At 42.2% G+C, this 19463-nt stretch overlaps 1 protein-coding gene across 9 annotated transcripts in view; it reads right to left on the reverse strand.

The window, feature by feature from the left end:
- Positions 1 to 19463, reverse strand: part of adck1 (aarF domain containing kinase 1) — a 531577-nt gene that overhangs the window by 502259 nt on the left and 9855 nt on the right. For 6 of the 9 annotated variants that reach the window (XM_059649006.1, XM_059649012.1, XM_059649011.1 and 3 more), the window contains 2 exons: positions 7129 to 7274; positions 4556 to 4639 (listed from right to left, as the gene is read on the reverse strand). In XM_059649006.1, the coding sequence (XP_059504989.1) occupies positions 4556 to 4639; positions 7129 to 7257 (213 nt within the window). In that variant the 5' untranslated portion in view covers positions 7258 to 7274. Of the gene's footprint in view, positions 1 to 4555; positions 4640 to 7128; positions 7275 to 7716; positions 7738 to 7963; positions 7985 to 8055; positions 8077 to 19463 lie in introns of those variants that run through there. The other 3 variants (XM_059649008.1, XM_059649009.1, XM_059649010.1) reach the window with 3 other exon arrangements.

A 19463-nucleotide genomic window follows, 5' to 3' on the forward strand; every position in this document is an offset into this window, starting at 1 on the left:
TGTTCCAGCTGTGGCAGCACAACGAATGGGACACGTGCCTGGCCATGAGGCCCATGGCCCATGACGGAGCGCTTAACAAGAGGAACTATAAAGTTGGATACTACTTCTTTATACTTCTGCCTTTATATTCTATGTTTTGGTTTGTTTTCTGCGTTTTAAGATTGCGCAAGAGAGTAGTGACACAATACAATATTCTTTATTGTATTTTGTAACAAAATACAGGTGACAATAAATAAATAAACACATAAATAGAAACAACTCAAATATGGTGCCGTAATGGTAATATCACTGGACAAGTAATCCAGTAAAATGTTCTGAAAACACGGGTTCAAATCCCAACACAACAGCTACTGGAATTTAAATTCAATTAATCAAATCTGGAATTAAAAAATCTCCGTAATGGTGATCACAAACATTATTAATGCTTTTCTAGAAATTAAGCGACATTGGAAGAGGAGGCAAGCATAACTTGCGCAGAGATAAGAAATGGCATTTACTGCTACAATTACTGAAAGGACAAAAGAGCTGGCTTTGAGAGGGCTGTCAGCCTATACTATTAGGTGATTCAGAAAGTCACAGCTCTGAGAATGCAGTTTTGTGGGCCCAGAAATCAAAGGGAAAAGAAGGCTCCTTAGAAGCTGCAGTGTCTTTTCTGAAATCCTTCTCAATTACTTGTCTCAGCCTGGCAAAATCTGAAGGAATGCACTTTGACCAATTCCCAACAACTCAAATTCAAGCTGTTGGATTCAGAACTGGACATTTATCTATCTATAGCTGTCTGTAACTGAGTTTCATTCGCAGGAAATTTCAGCTGATCTGTGAGTTGTCCTATTTTATCCTTGGTTTCCAGACAGATGGTGCAGAGACTTGTGTTCTTGGTGTCTAGGTGAATTGAATTGAATTAGCTTTATTGTCACACACACTCAACTGAGTAGAGTGAAAAGTTTATACATCATCACCTAGAGCGCATCTTGGGTACAAAAATGCACAGCTTCTTCAGTTATAAGATCTTAGAAAATAGAGAAATAAAAAATCCAGCATTGCAAAAATAAAATTTCAGAACAACGGTCATCCAACCTAGACCACGTTGGCACCTAGCCTCCAGACCATTGGAGGCCAGGACAGAAGAAGAGAAAAGGAATACAAAGTGTTTAAAAACAAAAGAAGAAAAAGAATGATTGGAGCAGATGAGCTCCAGCTGAAGCATGGTGGCTCAGTGGTTAGCACTGCAGCCTCACAGCACCAGGGACCCAGGTTCGATTCCAACCTCGGGTTACTGTCTGTGTGGAGCTTGCACATCCTCCCCGTGTCTGCATGGGTTTCCTCCGGTTTCCTCCCACAGTCCAAAGATGTGCAGGCTAGGTGGATTGGTCATGCTAAGTTGCCCTTAGTGTTCAGGGGTGTGTGGGTTATAGGGGAATGGGTCTCGGTGGAATGCTTCAAGGGGCGGTGCGGACTTGTTGGGCCAAAGGGCCTGTTTCCACACTGTAGGGAATCTAATCTAATCTAATCCAACTCCGCTGCCATCTTGGACCGTTATTCGTATAGCAACATCAACACATCTGACCCAATCAGCTTGCTCTTGTGTCTGGCTGCAGGATTAACAGCAATGATGTTGTCAAGTGTGTGTGACTGGCTATCAGAATGAGATTTATTCATAATAAATGGATTACTTTTGGAGGTCATTAAATGGAGCCTGTTAGGTGTTTCTTTTATTTTTCATTGCAATACTAAAAACAATCATCTGGCCATTTTCGCAATTCAAATAATAAAGTTATACCACTGGTGTGAGCAGTGGAGTAGTGGGGCTTGATTATCAGCACATTCTTCCAGACAATACAGGAGCACCATGCACTTGTCCTTGCTGGCAGCAATTCACAATGGCCATTAAACGCCATTCTTTGCAACAAAACCTGCAGCTTGAGTATAAATCATCCCAACAATATCGCTGACACCTCTGAATGGGTGGTCTAACACTTTGTGCTGCATTAAACTCAGCCTAGAAGTGGACAAAAAGGCAGGGTACAATTTAGAAAAAGGGATCTGTAACACAACGTAAAATAAGAGCTAGTTACTCTATTGCCATGCCAGCCAGCAAAATGCCATGATCAATCCGGAGCTGCCAACTCTGAACACATTCCTGGAGATTTTATCACACACCTCCAAACGGCCATTTTTCCTCAAATGTTCAACATTTTTGTAACAGAGAAAGGAAACCAAAGAAAATGAAGAAGAAACAAGAAACTAGGAGTTTTAAAGTTGACATAACAGCTTTTCTTTTGGCTCTCAACCCAAAAGGACCAGAACAATTCCAGAGAGATGGTAGCCGTGTTTAAATCTGTTTCTGCAGAGTTAGCCAGTCACATTTTGGAAGGGAAATGTGCTGCCAGGCAGTCAGTCAGTCAGTGTTTTTGCTGGTCCAGTTCAGTATCCAGAAACTCCTGCATGATTGAGCTTCATTATGATAGCCACCTTTCTTGATTCGGCCATTGTTGCGCAATGTCAGAGCTTGGAACTAAATCTTAATTCCAACACCGTACTATGGCAGCTAAGTATGCCATTCACAGGAGGTACTGCAGTGACCTACCTGAGTCCCTTTAACAGTATTTCCTAAATCTGGACTTCTTCCACATGACAGAACAAGGGTTGCAGGTACCATAGCAAAACCACCAAACCACAAGTTCTTTTCCAAGACAATGTGGACTTGGAACTAATGTGGTCATTCCCTCACTGCTGTTAAGCAATAAACCTGGAACTTTCTTCCTACCAGCATTATGGGTGCATCATATGACACATACACGGGAAAACAGGGAAGGTAGTTCAGGGGTCCCTGTGCACAGGTTTTGCTGAGATTATCCATTTTTGTTGATCAAAATATTGCCCCTTGACCCTCCTACAGATATTTTCACTTGTTTGCAGGAGACACTGTGGGATTGCTTCACGCTAATAAAGGTCTTTGACTTACTTGTCACAGCCTATGGCAACTGATGAAAAGAAATAAAGTGGTTGTCTTCAGGCTCATGATGCTTTTTACTGCAGACCAGAAACAGTTCCTTCCCTTCCACACATCCAATGGCTTCTCTCCAAAACATTCACACCCTTATGCTGTTCACCCAGCTGGGAGCCAAACACATAGTCGTCTGTAGGCAGAAGGCCTTTGTCATTGATAACTAGTTACCATTTCACAGCTCTTTTCAGCTATTTGTTGCCAGCCAAATCTCCATTCGTACACAGACTCCTGGGTCCAGCTCATCTGAAATTAAGCTTCCTCCCCTACTTGAACCACCAACTATGTAAACAGCACTTACAATGAGCATCAGGCAACTTGCTTTTAAATCATGCAATAATCTTTCAAATTTCCTTGGATTTTATAAGTGTTCTTTTCTCATTTCAGCCCACGATCAAAATTACGGAAAAATAAATAGGTACGATCTTTACAAGCCTATGAAACAACAAGGAAATGACATCTGTACAGAAGTTGATAACCAAAGTGGTGCAGAGAGGATCATGCAGCATTTGGAATGGATAGAACAGAAGGGGTTCATTATTTACAGAACTTAACAAAATTCAAGCAAAAGTCCATCACTTCAGAGCTCCCTCAATCAAAGGGCTAAAAGTCTAAAGGCAAGCATCTGGAATGCTTCATCTATAAGACCATAAGACCACAAGACATAGGTGCAGAAATTAGGCCATTCAGCCCATTGAGTCGACTCCGCCATTCAATCATGGATGATAAATTTATCAACTCCATTCTCCCGCCTTGTCCCCGTAATCCTTGATTCCCTTCAATAAGACAGGGCAATGACGAGAAAAGATCTCATCATAAGCCACAGTGCAGGCAGACCATCTCAAACAAGGCAAAAAACTTGCCTTCACTATCCATCACAATAAGTTTCCTGAATAAGAGCATACTTTATCCCATAGTAGTAATACAAAACATGAAATGTGACTCATAGAATAGAATCAGTGCCGTATACTAAATTATTTGGCCCTTCTCAACTATACTAATTCCCTGAATGAGCTAATCATTCAGCTAATTTCTCTGCCATTTAGCATAATAGAAGGCCATTTGGCCCATTGAACTTGTGCCACTTCCTTGAAAACTAAACCTCAACAGTTTAGTCCTCTGGTTGTCCCTCTCTATCCATACAATTTGTTTCTGTATTTAGCTAGTTCTATTTTAAACGATATTGAATTATCTCAAATCTTACTCTCACTATTTAGTGGAGGGTGTTTGCCGGAAGAATGTTATAAACAACAAGATCCCAATGGTCACCTCCGCTCTGCACACATCTCTTCCTCCTCCACACTACTGTCAAAACAATCAAGAGGAGCGACAGAGCAACCTGGTGTCAAAATTTTCTTTGAGTTCCTTTCCTTCCTCCCCGTCACCCCACCACCAATAGTTCCTGGGCCTCTGTCGGGAGCAACACACAGGCCTGCACATATCCTGCCGCACAGCCGAATAGCAGATTGCTTCACCATGTTCAAATCAAACGCTTCACAGGAAGTCATTGATCAACAAGAGATGGCAGCAATAAGGATTTGGGCCTACCTGTGACTTGGCAGTCTCGTATTCATCTGTCCCATACTCCACCTTCTTGAGTGAGGTCATGTAGTCATAGCTGATGAGTGCAGTCTGAAATTAACATCACAAAAACAAAGTTCTTCAACTGGCTTTTGCCTTTTTCAATACTCCACTTCACTCCTGTTAGGAGAGGTCACCAAATTCTCCTAGTCCAGCATGATGCCACAGACCCTCCTCCACTTTTGTTGGAGGGTATTGGATCCTTCCTCCATCTATGTGCATAAGGTTTCTTTAAACTTACAGACATGACACATCAATATCATATCCTACTGTTTTATACTCTCATTGCTCATAGGCAACCTAGCTCTGGAGCAGGGCTGGGTTGTACAGTTTCTACAATGAAACCAGGCACGAAGCCTGTCCACTAAAAAATCTTCACAAAATAACTCAAGAACAATGAAAGAAAATTTTTTCAAGACCATTAACAGTTTATTGACCTGCTTGGCGCATTGGTTTAATTTGAGAAGACAGAATAAGAAAATAAACAAGGATAAACCCATAGTGGAAGTAAGTAACTCACGGTATCCCATAAGCTTCTGTGCTGTGGCCTCAAAAATTCACCATATTTTTTAATAATTGAGGTAGCATGATAGACAGAGTTTATCCAAATTTTCCTATGGCATTAAGATTGATGGTATAGTCATTTGTGTAAGTACAAAGATAAAACTACAAACAGACCCTGATAAATTCAACAAGTGGGCAAAACAGAGGCTGGTGCAGCTAACACATGGTCATTTTGAACAGAGGAAAGGAAGATCTAGGTGAATAGCCAAGGTCTTTTCCCAAGAGTATGGACATCCAAAACCAAAGGGCACAGAGTTAAGGTGAGAGGGGAACAATTTAAAAGGGACCTAAGGGGCAATTTTTTCACGCAGAGGGTGGTGGGTATAAGGAATGAGCTGCCAGAGGAGATGGTGGAGGTGTACACAATTAAGTTTAAAAGACATTTGGACGTGCACCTGAATAGGAAAAGTTTAGAGGGGTATGGATTAAATGCTGGCAAATGGAACCAGATCAGTTTAGGATATCTGGGCGGTGCAGACAAGTTGGACCAAGGAGCCTAGTTCCACGCTGTGTGAATCTATGACTATATAAATTAAATGGAGAAAAGTTCGGAACAGTAAAAATCCAAAGACATCCATGTGCCCATGTACACAAATAACCAGATAATCAAAAAGGCTCCTGAAATGTGAGATTTTATAACACGAGGGGACAGAACAGAATATAAATGAGAGGAAATTTTGCATAAGCTATGTAAAGCCCTGGCCAGCCCACATTTGGAGTACTGTGTCTCTGCTTCATATACTTGGGCAGTCCCTCAGGATCAGGGGTGACTTTATTTTCTCCGGCATTGTCAATTCAGAGGTGAATTCTAGACCAACACTGGATGTGCAAACCCTGCCAAAATTGGGGCAGATTTTCAAGCAGCAAGTGGGTAAGAAAATCTGAACATCTCACACTCCTTCAGTTGTTTGTGCTTGGCATACATCTGACTCTGTCTGGTATGCCCAAAATAGTTAAAATCTTTGCAGACATTTCTCCAGATTGGAGCAAGAGATTCCTATGAGCTGATGGGGATGTCACATGGGTTTCAGGAAGGCTCTGATAACATGACATCCTTGAAGCACTGCCTCTACCCTCCTGATGACTGACCACTTACGTGACGAAGCTCAGAGTAGAGAACTTGTTTTGTAAGTCTGTATCTGGCATACAGATGACGTGACCCACAGCTGATTGGCCACAACCAGTGCCTCAACACTGGAGATATTGGCCTGAAAGAGGACACAGACATCAAAGAGCCCACCCTTCCTACAGATTTGTAGGATTTTACAGAGGCAGTGCACCTTAGGAAGGAGATATTAGTCATGGAAGGTGTACAGTGCAGATTTACTAGAATATTGCCAAGGGTTAGATTACAAGGGGGGATTAGGCATTTGTTTTACAATTCTTTCATGGGATATGGAGATCGCTGGCTGGGTTGGCATTTGTTGCCCATTCTCAATTGCCTGATGAGCAGCCATCTCAAACCGCTACAGTCCATGTGATATGGGTACATACGCAATGCTGTTAGGCAGAGAGCACCAGAATTTTAATGCAATGACACTAAAGGAGCATTAATATAATTTCGGGACAGGATGGTGAGTAGCTTGAAAGGGACTTGTTGATGGTGGTGTTCCTGTCTCTCTTCTGCCTTTGTCCTGCTAGGCGATAGAGATCATAGGTTTGGAAGATGCTGTTGAAGAACACTTGAGGAGCTGCAGAAATGGATCTTGTGGATGGATTATACATGATAATAACGCATAAATCCCAATAGGGAATTCCAAAAGAAATTTCTTTATCCATAGATTCAGAGCAGTGGCTGCGAAACCCTCAAAAGGCCGAGACAAACAATGTTAGATACATTAAAAGGGAGGGCCAGACAAATATTAGGGAGAAAGAAATAGAATAATATGTTGATAAAACGAGGCAAAGTGGGAGAAATTTTGAGATGAAAGCTTGGTACAAGTTAAATTTTCACATATCTTAATAAAACTACTTACAGTGGCCATAGCTCGTATAATTCGAACAAATCCAATATCATTAGGGTCCACATGGGTCACAACATACAAGTCAGACAGCGCTAACCCTCCTGTAATTACTGCTCCAAACCTCAGAAGCCACTTTGCCATTCCAGGACTCAAGGGCTCTGTAACAAAAGAAAAGTCTTCAAAGAATCTCCATCAATTGAATTAATATCAGATTTTGCTTCACAATCTCAGCATGTCATCTCCCAGCATCCCCCTGCCCCAACCCTCCAGTCCACTTCACATAACAACTCATACAACAGAAGATGAAACATGAAATGACCTGGCTGCTTCTGTACCCACATCCCACCCCTCTATTTCCTGTGTCCAAAGTACCATTCAAAGTTGCCAACTCTGTACCATAAATTCCTGTAGTCTCAAGGATGAATATTAATCTCCCAGATAGTGTGCAATTTTTCATTATCATTAAGCACGTTGTTTATTTGGAAACCAGACATGGAGTGGAGTGGGGAAAGGCAGGAAAACACTTTGACTGGGACAGTCTTAGACTAATCAAAAGCACTGGCAAGATATCTAACCGGTTTGATTTTTTTTAAACTCAACTCGTTTCGATTTATTATGACACACCCCTGTGGCTGTCATAGCCCAAAGTGTCAGCTGGACCCAGATCTTCCAGCCAGAGGTAAGGAAACGACCATTGTATCACATGACCCTATGTCCAAGCGATTGCGACATTAAGTATCAACATATTATTCAGGGTCTTATGCAGTCACTATTGCTTTGCGGCCATTATACCACAAACAGCCAGGGTGGGGCAGAGGGAGATTTTCCCTGCTTTTTTGAAGAATACCAAATGGGGTCGATTATATCCATCTGAGATTCATGTCTCATCCAAACGACGACCCCTCTGACAAATCCAATATGTAGAGCAAAAGGCAGTACACTTGCTGTGCGAAGTGAAGCAGCACCAACGCCCCCGACTGCACAATGTGTTTCATGGTGATGTCTGAAGCGAAGAAAATTGATAAAACCTGCAATTACAGTGCTGGTACTATTTCTGTCCATCGCTATAGAAACATCATCTTGGCTGGTTCTTAAAACAGAAATGAGAGAAAGTAAGAGAGGAAAATGGCGAAAGCTGTGTCCCAGAGGCAGAAGGACATTGGATCTTTGTAAACTTAGAAGGCCAGGTGAAGAGAACGGACAAGAACTAATACATTTGGCCTATATCCCTCTAAACCCTCCCTATTCATATATCAACCCAGATGCTTTTTAAATGTTGTAATTGTAACAGCCTCCACAACTTTCTGAGGCAGCGAATTCCATACACACACCACCCTCTGCATGAAAGAGCTGCCTCTTAGGTCCTTTTAAAATCTTTTCAATTTCACCTTAAACCTATGCTCTCCAGTTTTGGTCTTCCCTGCCCTGGGGAAAAGACCTTGACCATTCACCCTATCTATGCCCCTCATGACTCCATAAACCTCTATAAGGTCACACTTCTAAAAGGTATTGAATTCCAGATTCCACACAGGAGAAGGAAAAATAGACCCCTCAAATCCCTCTACATCTTACCCAAAATCAAATTAATTATTCTTCAACTGGGGAGAAATCAGCCTTCCTAGCCATTTCATCTAGACTTCTCAGATTTTCAGTGTAGTTGGAAAGGCAGAAGCTTGGAAGGGATAAGAAAGTTCAAATTAAAATTAGAACTGACAAAAAAAACTCGTAATTTTTATTGCTTATCATCTTGGATCAGTGCCACACCCAAACTCTTCCAACCACGGGGTGGTTTGATGCACAGGATCTGAGAGCACAGAAGCCACATACTCACTATTGAATGATCAACACCAGAGGAACCTATAAGTAGCATGCGATGGAATGCATGTCAAAGGCCCTCACTACAGGTACTTCAAAATAATCTGCCATCTAATTATATTTTCATTCCGATAACATGTTGAATTAACTAAGATTAATTCAGCCCAAGATAATGACACAATGGTTCACACACAAAGGGAATATAAGGAAAACCAGTCAATTTGGACAGCAGTTGGAGTTGAACCAAATGGTTGTGAACCAATCAAAATCATATGGCAGAACACTCTAAATAGCCTGCAGGTTCCACGATCCAGTTGTCAACAGGTCCAGCCCTGTTTGCTGCTATAATGTGCACAGTGGCAACACTGCAACAATCCCACCACATCTGTACCCTACCAGGTTCAATATTTAGAACTGTTGCCAATATTCAAAAGGGTGAATGCAGCAGCCTTAACCGCAGTATATGCAGCTTTTATACAGGGTTCAGGCCACAAACAGCTAAACTTGGTAATACAGGATATAACGGTTCACACTTGGTGGTCAATTTTGTGTAAACTGTCACATGATGTGCCTCAAAAGCCCCATGCTGGCATGGTAGTGGCTGCCAGATTTACAATGGCCAGGTAAAAACAATGGGCCAGGATGCTGCAACATTTGCTGGTGTCAGGTGGAAACAGCTCAAATGGCAGCTCTGAGTTCTCAGCCCAGGTATACAAGGAGGAAGATGGAACTTATTTTTGAGATGTTCCAAAGCACTTCAAAACCAATGGAGTGCTTTTTTTTCAGTACTGGAGTGATATTCTTTCCAGACTGTTAATCCAGAGATGCAGGAAAAGTTCTGAGGCCCAGGTTCAAATCCTGCCAAGGCAGATAGTGGAATTTGAATTCAATAAAAATCTGGAATGAATAGTCTAATGATGATCATAAATCCATTAATGATTGTCAGAAAAATCTGTCTGGTTCACTAATGCCCTTAAGGGAGGGAGACTGCCATCATTAACAAGGTCAACATGTGACTCTAGGCCCACAGCAATGTAGATGACTTTTAACTACTCTGTGGGCAATTAGGGACCAGCAATGAATGATGGCCGAGCCAGCAATGCCCTCATCTCATGAACAAATTCTAAAAACATATCAGAACTTAAAGAGAGTCAAGGGCAGAGGTGAGTGTAGGGGTCATCACTAAGGAGAAGGAGCTGGGGAAACCGAAAGGTCTGAAGATGAATTAATCACTCGGACTAGACACTCTACACCACAAAGTTGTGAAGGAGATAGCTAAGGAGATTGTAGAGGCATTGGTGGTGATCTTTCAGGAATTACTCGAGTCAGGAAGGGTCACAGAGGACTGGAGAGCAGCTAATGTAACACCCCCATTTAAGAAAGGAAGGAGGCAGAAGACAAGAAATTGTGGGGAGTTAGCCTGACTCCAGTCGTTGCTAAGATTTTAGAGTCCACCATCAATAATGAGAATGTGAAGTACTTGGAACTACGTGGTAAAATAGGGCTGAGTCAGCACAGCTTCAACAAAGGGAGGCTATAGAGTCATACAGCATGGAAATAGACCCTTCAGTCCAACTCGTCCATGCTGACCAAGTTCCATTTGCCTGCTTTTGGGCCATATCCTCTAAACCTTTCCTATTCATGTACCTATCCAAATGACTTTTAAATATTGTAACTGTACCTTCCGGTACCATTTCCTCTGGAAGTTCCTTCTACATACGAACCACCTTCAGTGTGAAAATGTTGCTCCAGTTATGCCTGACAAATCTGTTAGAATTCTTTGAGAAACTAATGAGCAAGTTAGACAAAGGAGAACCAGTGGACATAATTTATTTGAATTTCCAGAAGGCATTTGACAAGGTGCTGCATTGGAGGCTGCTAAATGAGACAAGAGCACACAGTTTACAGGCAAGGTATGGACAAGGCATGGGCATGGATAGACGACTGACTGACTGACTGACAGAAGACAGAGTGTAGCAACAAAGGGATCTTTTCAGCATGGCAGCTCAGTGGAGTTCCAAGTGGGACCACAACTATCCAATTTATACGTTAACTATCCAGACAAAGAAACTAAGGGCATTATTGCTTCGTTTGCAGATGACAAAACGGTAGGTGACGTGACAGGTAATATTGAGGAAGCGAGGAGGCTGCAGAAGGACTTGGACGGGCCAGGAGGCCTGAACAAAGTGGAGAAAATGTTTCCAGTAGTAGGAGAGATTAGGACCCAAAGGCACAGCCGCAGAGTGAAGGGACGATCCCTTAGAACTGCGATGTGGAGGCATTTCTTCGGCCAAAGGGTGATGAATCTGTGGAACAATTTCTGCAGAGGGCTGTGGAGGCCAAGTTAGTGAGTGTATTTTAGATCAGGATAGATAAGTTCTTGACTGGTAAGGGGACCAAGGGTTATGAGGAGAATGCAAGAGAATGGGGTTCAGAAACATGTCAGCCACGATCGACTGCCACAGCAGAATCAACAGGCCAAAAGGACTAATGCTGCTCCTATATCTTGGGGTCTTATATTGCAGTGCAGCTGTAGTGATCACGGTAAAAGTAGTAGAATATTTACACTTTGCATCAATAATACGTCAAATCAAACCACCATGCACTACTCATTACTGTTATAGCCATATGCACAAAGATATAAAATAACTGTTTGCTTCAAGGAGAATGGTTAATAACACACCATGCTAAAAACTTACAGGTCAGGTGTAAATTTGTCTGATAGAAATCATGTTTTTAAAAATACCAAGAGTGCAGCTAAAGATAAGTAGATATAAACACAGACATTATGAAAATCTATGCCCTCTGTCATGAACTAACAGAGCAACTCTTAATAATGCAACCAATCTGCAACTGGCTCTGCATCGCCCCCTTATGACACGATGTATAACAGGTGGAGTAGCTTTTGAGCCAGTATTCAGTTGAAACTTTTCGGTGTTGAATAAATTTTGTGCAGAGGCCTCATGACAAAGGGTCGAGGAAGGGTGGGGGAGTTGTTGAGACCTGGTCGAACATATTAATTCTCCTTACTCCATATCTCCCCACAGGAGCAGTTCTGTGGTGCATGGTTCCACACTCCTCCTTAACGAGAAAGATAGAAAGGCAGCATGGGCAGCAGGGGTGGTACTGGAACTGAGAAGTTAGGATTCCAACTGAGAAAAGAGGGAGCCAAGGAAGCAACCAAGAGTTTTTAAAGATGTTGAGATAATTCAACAGCTGAGACATGAAGATGATGTTCTGGTCTCTCATAGCAGGGAGTAGGCCATTCAGCCCTTCAAGCCTGCTCCACCATTCAATATGATCATCACCCAACACTGTACCCTATTCCTGCTTTCTCCCCATATCCTTTGATCCCTTTAGCCTCAAGGACCATATTGAACTCCTTGAAAATATTCAATATTCTGGTCCCAAACCCTTTCTGTGATAGAGAATTGGTGTGCCGCAAGAAGCTAAGGAGTGCATCATGAAATTATCCGGAAGAAGCGTTCTTTTATCTCTGAGACCGGGTGTCTTATCATAGGGGCAGGGGAACAGCTCTCAGTGCTCGATTGGTCAACAGCACAGTCACTCAATGTACAGGGGCAGAGGCGAGGGCCAGTTCCCAGCATTTTATTGGCGCATGGTGCTGTCACTGAGTGCACGGGCAGTGGGTGAGGTGCAGTGAGTCTGTCCCCTCTGGCCTTTGGCCTTTGCTGGGTTCAGCCAGTCAAATCATGCACCACTGCTACTGTGGATTGTAAATGTCATTCCGCAGCAAAGCCAAAAATGGGTTGAATTTGGGGAGCATAGCGCTCTGTTGGAGCTAAATCAGGGGGAATGGTGGGGAGAGGGGTGAGGGCACATAGAGGATCTGCTCACCACCTCACCCTAGCCCTGACAGTTGATGACAGCTCTCCATGACGAGGCCACACAATGACTTCTGCAAGATGGGCATGTGTTGTGCGAGGCGGCTGGATGATGGCTAGATGGATGGTGCACAAGGAGCGGGCAGGCTATGGGGGAGTTAGGGGGAAATCCCTAGTCACTCAGTATCTCAATTCTAAGAATAGCACAGTAAACATGATATTTATGAGCAATCAATTCAGCTGAAAAAAATGCCATGGAATTACTTGTCATATTGAAATATACCTTGATCCTGAAAATTTCACATCAAAACCATGCCAAAAAATATTCAGAACAAAAACAAAGTTGCTGGAATAGCTCAGTAGGTCTGGCAGCAACTGTAGAGTTGAAAACAGAGTTAACGTTTCGGGTCTGGTGACCCTTCCTCAGAACAGACCCGAAACATTAACTCTGCTTTCTCCTCCACGGATGCTGCCAGACCTGCTGAGCTTTTCCAGCAACTTTGTTTTTGTTCCTGATTTACACCATCCGCAGTTCTTTTGGTTTTTATTTAGAAAAATATTCAGTCAGATGACTAAAAGGCTTAGTCCAAAATGTAGGTTTCAATGAGTAACATGACAGGGGAGAGAAGTAGAGAAGGAGAGGTTCAGGGAAGAGAAAGCAAGGAGGTAGCATCCAGGCAAATGAAGGCATGGTTACAAACGGTGAAGCTAAAACCTGGGGGATATTTGTGAGACTGGAACTGGAGGAGCATGACAGCTCAGGATTGCAGTTAGAGTCAGAATTTTTGTGGCACAGGAAGAGGCTCTTTGGCCCATCATGTCTATGCCAGTCATCAAACATCCATCGATGCTTATCCCATTTTCCAGCACTTAACCTGTAGCTTTGTATGTTATAGCAATTCAACTGTTAGTCTAAAGAGTTTGCAAATCTCTTCAGCGTTCCTACCTCTATCACCTTTTTCAGCCACTGAGCTGTAGGTACTCCCAACTCTGGGTTAAAATATAAAAATGTACCTCAAAACCCTTCTAAACATTCTGCTCCTTGTCCCCTGATTACTGACCTATACAATAAGGGGAAACATTTCTCCCTATCAATCATGAGTGCGCTCCTCACAAGTTTATATACCTCAATCAGATCACCACACCCCCATCCCCAAGCTTCTCTGCTCTAAGGAAACTAATCCCAGTCTATCTTAACTGCTCAAGCCCATGAAACATCCTTGCAAATCTCCTTTGCACCCTCTCTAGTGTAATCAACATCTTTCTTATAGTATGGCAACCAGAACTGCACAGCAGATAATGGAATTTGAATTCAATAAATATCTGGAATTAGGAGTCTAATGATGACCATGAATCCATTGTCAATTGTTGAAAAAATCCATCTGGTTCACTAACATCCTTTAGGGGAGGAAACTACCATCCTTACCTGGTCTGGCCTACGTGTGACTCCAGGCCCAGTGCAATGTGGTTGACACTTAAATGACCTCTGGACAATCAGGGACGGACAATAAATGCTGCCTGGCCAGCGAAGTCCTCATCCCGTGAATGAATTAAAACAAAAGTAGTCAGCATGGCCACACCTCCATCATAACTTCCTTGCTATTGTATTAAATGCCTTGACTAACAAAGGGAAGTGTCCTGTGTGTCTTCTTCACCACCTTATCGGCCTATCCTGCTGCCCTCAAGGATCTACAGACATGCAAACAAAGGTTCCTCTGATCCTCTGCATTTCCTAACAACTGACTATTCAATGCATACTCCCTTGCACTGTTAGTCTTCCAAAAATGCATTACCTTATTTTTCAGAACTGTATTCCGTTTGCCACTGTTCAGCCTATTTATATTATCCTGTAGTCTAAATCTGTACACCCCACCACTAACTTCCATGTCATCTGCAAAATTATTGTTCATACGCCTACATCCACATCCAGATCATTGATGTACCCAGCAAACAGCAAGAGCCCCAACACCAAACCCTGTGGTATGCCACAATCCAATATTAATTACATAGAATACACTAAAATACTTATCCCTGAACCAAACTTCCAGTCACAAAAACACCCTTCATACATCAACCTTTGGTTCCTGTCACTAAGTCACTTTTAGATCCAATTGCACTACCCTTATCTACACACCTAGTCACCTCTTCAAAATATCCAATTGAATGTTGGACATGATCTTCCCCTTACAAAGGCATTGTAACTACCCTCAATTAATCTATGCCTCTCTCAGCATAGATTAATACTGTTGCTCAGACGTTTTTCCAACAGTTACTATAGATGTTAGATTTAATAGCCTGTAGATTCCTGGTTTATCCGAAACATGCTTTTCATATAATTGTCCCAGGTTAGCTATCATCCAATCCTCTGCCACCTCTTCAGTGGCCACAGAGGATTGGAAAACTAATGTCAGAGCCTCTGCAATCTCCTCTCTTGCTGCTCACAGTAGCCTTAGATACATCTCACTTCAGCTTGGGGATACGTTGACTTCCAAGCCTACTAAATTGCTAATACTTCCCTCTCCATGCTAAATTGTTCAAGTGTATCTCTGTACCCCTCCCTCATTTCTAGACCTTCTGTCTTTCTCTATTGTGAATAGAAATACAAATTGCTCATTTATGAACTTAGCTATGTCTTCTGGATCTCCACACTCCCTGAATAGCCCCTATTCTATTCTGGTTATTCTCATGCCCCTACTCAATATGTTCCCATCAAGCTGTTACAATACTTATAAAAACAGGTTGTAAGGCTGGAGGAGAAGACAGGAATGAGGAGTAGTGCGGCCAAGGAGGGATTTGAACACCGGCGTAAACATTTTAAAAGTGAAATAAAAATACTTTGAAAGTCAATGACCTTTCATCAGACTTAATGTTCCTGGGAGAGAACGGTGATGAAATGTTAACCATTTCTCTCTTCACAGTTGCTGTATGACCTGCTGCGTACCTCTAGCATCTCCCCATCTTATTTTTCTCCCAGAGGAACATGGAAACTTTGATGAGAGGATATTGCAGCAAAACAAAAGAAAAAACCCTGACAAAAGTTGGTTCTGAATGACAGAGATAAGCAGCTAATGCCTGAAGGGAAGCAGCAGACCAATTCCCCAGTGACAGGGCAAAGCAGCAACATTCATTTCTTATTTGCAAATCAGACGGGTGACAAATTGTAACTTGATGGGTATAGAGAGAAAAGCACAGCACATAGTGAGGGAAAACAAATTTTATAAGCAGTAAAGGGTCTCCTGTTTATATTAAATGTTGAATTGAGCCTGTGTATTGTATACACCAATACCAAACGAGGAATTTAGTGTCACTATTATTCCCAACAGCCTCTGGGCATGTGTGCTCTGTTCCAAATAGTGTCACTGAATTAACCACTTCTGTGGACATTACGTATGCAAACAAACTAAGGTTGGTTTGGATATTCTGCCCCTTACAGGTTTTCGACATTTACTGAATGATTTTCATCTCTGATTCATTCTGTTGGCTATGTAGCTACAGCATGGTTTAGAATAATACGAGGCTAGTTTCAGTCTGTGCCCTAGTTTGAGGCTATCGTTGGGAGACTGGATCCTCACTTGTCCCATAGTTGTATCATGACATAAGCTGTGGGCTGACTCTCAGTTGCTTTTAATGTCCCAAGTCAGCACTGCCTGTACCAAGTTAAGGCTCTTCCATGCTGTCCCAGCTGAACTCAACCTAGGGATTTTACTATTAAATTTGTCTAGTCACTAAACCCAAGCTGACACCATCATTGCATGTGTCAGAAGCTGAGTGTCAATCACTTCCAGCCCTCCCCACTCCTGACTGTGTGTGCGCCAGGTTAGTTCTCAAGGACAGTGGTTTTCAGGCAATCTCATCAAAAGGCAACTTTCCACTGGTACTGGTGAGCATTAGCTCTCCACTTTCAGACAAAGCACACCTTTTTTTTATCTGCGGTGTTGAAATGGCGAGGTTTCATACTGGGATACATAAAGCCATAAGTTATCAGAGAGTTATTTAGATCCCACCCCTCTCAATTATTACATCTTTGCATTGCCTGTCAGGGGATCTGTGCCAGCATCCAGAATCAAATCATCCAGATTTCCTCAGCACCCTCTGCACCTGGGAATACAGCAGCTGAATTGAGTGGAAGGCAGGATAAATAAATCACCCACTGGCCAGAGAACCCTTTGATGCACTGTACTGATTTTGCAGCAAGTGTGGCGATCATCATGTCATGGAATCATTCAGCGCACAAGGTGGCCATTTAGCCTATGCTGTCTCTTTCATAGAAAGTTTCCTATTAATCCCAGTCCCCTGCTTTTTCTACAAAGGCCTTCAGATATTCTTTCAGTTATCTTCCAATATTACTATTTAATCTAGCAAAGTCCATATAGCAATATTCGCATTCCTAGCACCCACAGTATTTTGCTTTTGTATTGGTGAAGCTCCATGCTTTTCTTCTATTTCTGGAGGGGGAATAGACAGGCTTCAGCTTAATTCGCAAGATTTGCAAAATGTGGCATCTCTCTCTCTCTCTCTATTGCAGTGCACTGTCAGCCTTGATTCTATTTTTCAAGCCCTGGAGCAGGACCTGAAGTTGAAACTTTGTGATTCAAGCATAATTATTCCAGATATAACAGAGTCCCTCTGCTCATGTGCAAAGAACTACAAAGCTCAGCTCCAAATAACTAGAATCTACACCAAGGCTAGCAGAAGGTGACTCGAAAGACTGCATATTTACATTAGCACAAACTCTTCTGAATTTGAGGTGGGAAGGAATGAAGATTACTCCATAGCTTGGTGCAGAAGTTCTGACATCGAATTTTGGGTTTCTGCATACATCAACACCCAGTCAAACAAAAACATAAATATTAGTTAATAAATGATGGCCACAGTAATAACTAGCATTAATATTGTGTCATTGAAGATAGTAAAGATGTCCCAAAATGCTTCAAGCAAGAATGATCAAACTCATATTTGAAATATTTTGAGGTGGCCATAGAAAACACTGCGATGTGTGACTTAGAGCTTAGGCAAATAAAAGTGTGTTTTGAAAGCGAGTCAAAGGAGAAAAAATGAGAGATAGAGAGACAGCAAGGTTTAGGGAGGGATTTCTTGAGGTTTGAGCCGACAGAAATAAAGGCACAACACCAATCGTAAAGCAGTGAAAACTGGAATAACCAAAGAAACTGGAATGGCAAGTGTGCAAAAGTCCCAGAGGACTATAGTAAAGATTATAGAGATTACAGGGGAGTAATGATGAGGAACAGCATGGACGGATTTAAGCATTATGATGAGAATTTTAAAATCATGTTTCTGCTATGTCTGCAGGTTCACATTAAATCTCAGTTTTATGTTTCCGTCCTTACAGAAAACTATTGCTGGCTACCGGTAGGGTAGTGCAGTGAAATGACCAAATAGCCATTAGTTATATCCGATTTAACACAAGGGAGTCAACCATTCCAAGACTATAATCTAAATCTTGCTGCTTCTGAAATTGTCTGAATGACCCTTTATTAGAATATAACTGAGCAATTGCTCCCTTTACCCTATAATACTGGTTAAAGATATTAACATATGTATTTGCTGATTTTTTTTAATAAGCTTTCTGAGCCATACAGACAACAAGCCATAAAGCCACATCTGCAAAGCAATGAAAAACATTCAACCTCATGCCTCTTCCTTATTCATCTCCTCACGCACCATGCTTTGTTTTGCATATTTATACAGAAAGAAGTTATTTTTCCAATCTGCCAAAGAAAGGAATGTTCCACCCTGCCCCAGCCAGATCATCTGAGGAGTTCAGAGTAAGAAGACAGGGACAATCTAAAGTGCAGTTCCCAATGGAGCAATTTGACAATCCAAGTTAGGCTAAAAGATTCAGAAAAATAAAAGTCATCGAGTCATACAGCGTTTGGAACAGACCATTTGCTCCAACTCGTCTGTGCCAATCAGTTATCCAAAACTGAGCTAGTCCCATTTGCCTGCAATTGGCTCATATCCCTCTAAACCTTTCCTATTCACCTACCTGTCCAAATGTCTTTTAAATGTTATAATTGTACCCTCCTCTATCACTTCCTCTGGCAGATCATTCCACACCCATGCCACCCTCCATGTGAAAAAGATCCCCCTCATGTATCTTTTAAAACTTTCCCCTCTCCCTTGAAACCTATGCCCTCTAGTTTTGCACTCCTCTACCCTTAGAAAAAGGCATTGAATTATCACCCTTCATGATATTATAAACCTCTATAAGGTCACCCCTCATCCTCCGACACTCCAGACCTGACAGGCCTCTTGCATTGAAATAAATGGATTTAATTCATCAGTTTTACTTTGTTTTCTACCATGCTCTTTCCTGTCTTGTCAATTTAACTTTCTCCCCTTAACTACCTGTACAAACCTCAAGCTTCTCTCTTTTCTCTCTACTGCTTTGGATCCTACTACCACCCCTCCCCCATACTCGTTTAAGGCTTCCTGAGTAGCACAAGCAAATCTCCCTGCTAGGATATTGGTTCTCCTCTAGGTCAGATGCATCCCATCCCTCTGAACATCAGACAGGGACCCCCACCCTTCTGAATATGACGCAAGCCTTCCCAAACATTAAACAGGAGCCTAGGCCTGTGACCCATCTGGTTCAACCCAAATGAGTGACTAGGGTGGGCAAATAAAAAGGGAGCAGAATTTTTGGCATGTTGCCTGAAGTTATGA

This window comes from Stegostoma tigrinum, chromosome 10 (assembly GCF_030684315.1).
Source record: "Stegostoma tigrinum isolate sSteTig4 chromosome 10, sSteTig4.hap1, whole genome shotgun sequence".
Taxonomy (NCBI): domain Eukaryota; kingdom Metazoa; phylum Chordata; class Chondrichthyes; order Orectolobiformes; family Stegostomatidae; genus Stegostoma; species Stegostoma tigrinum.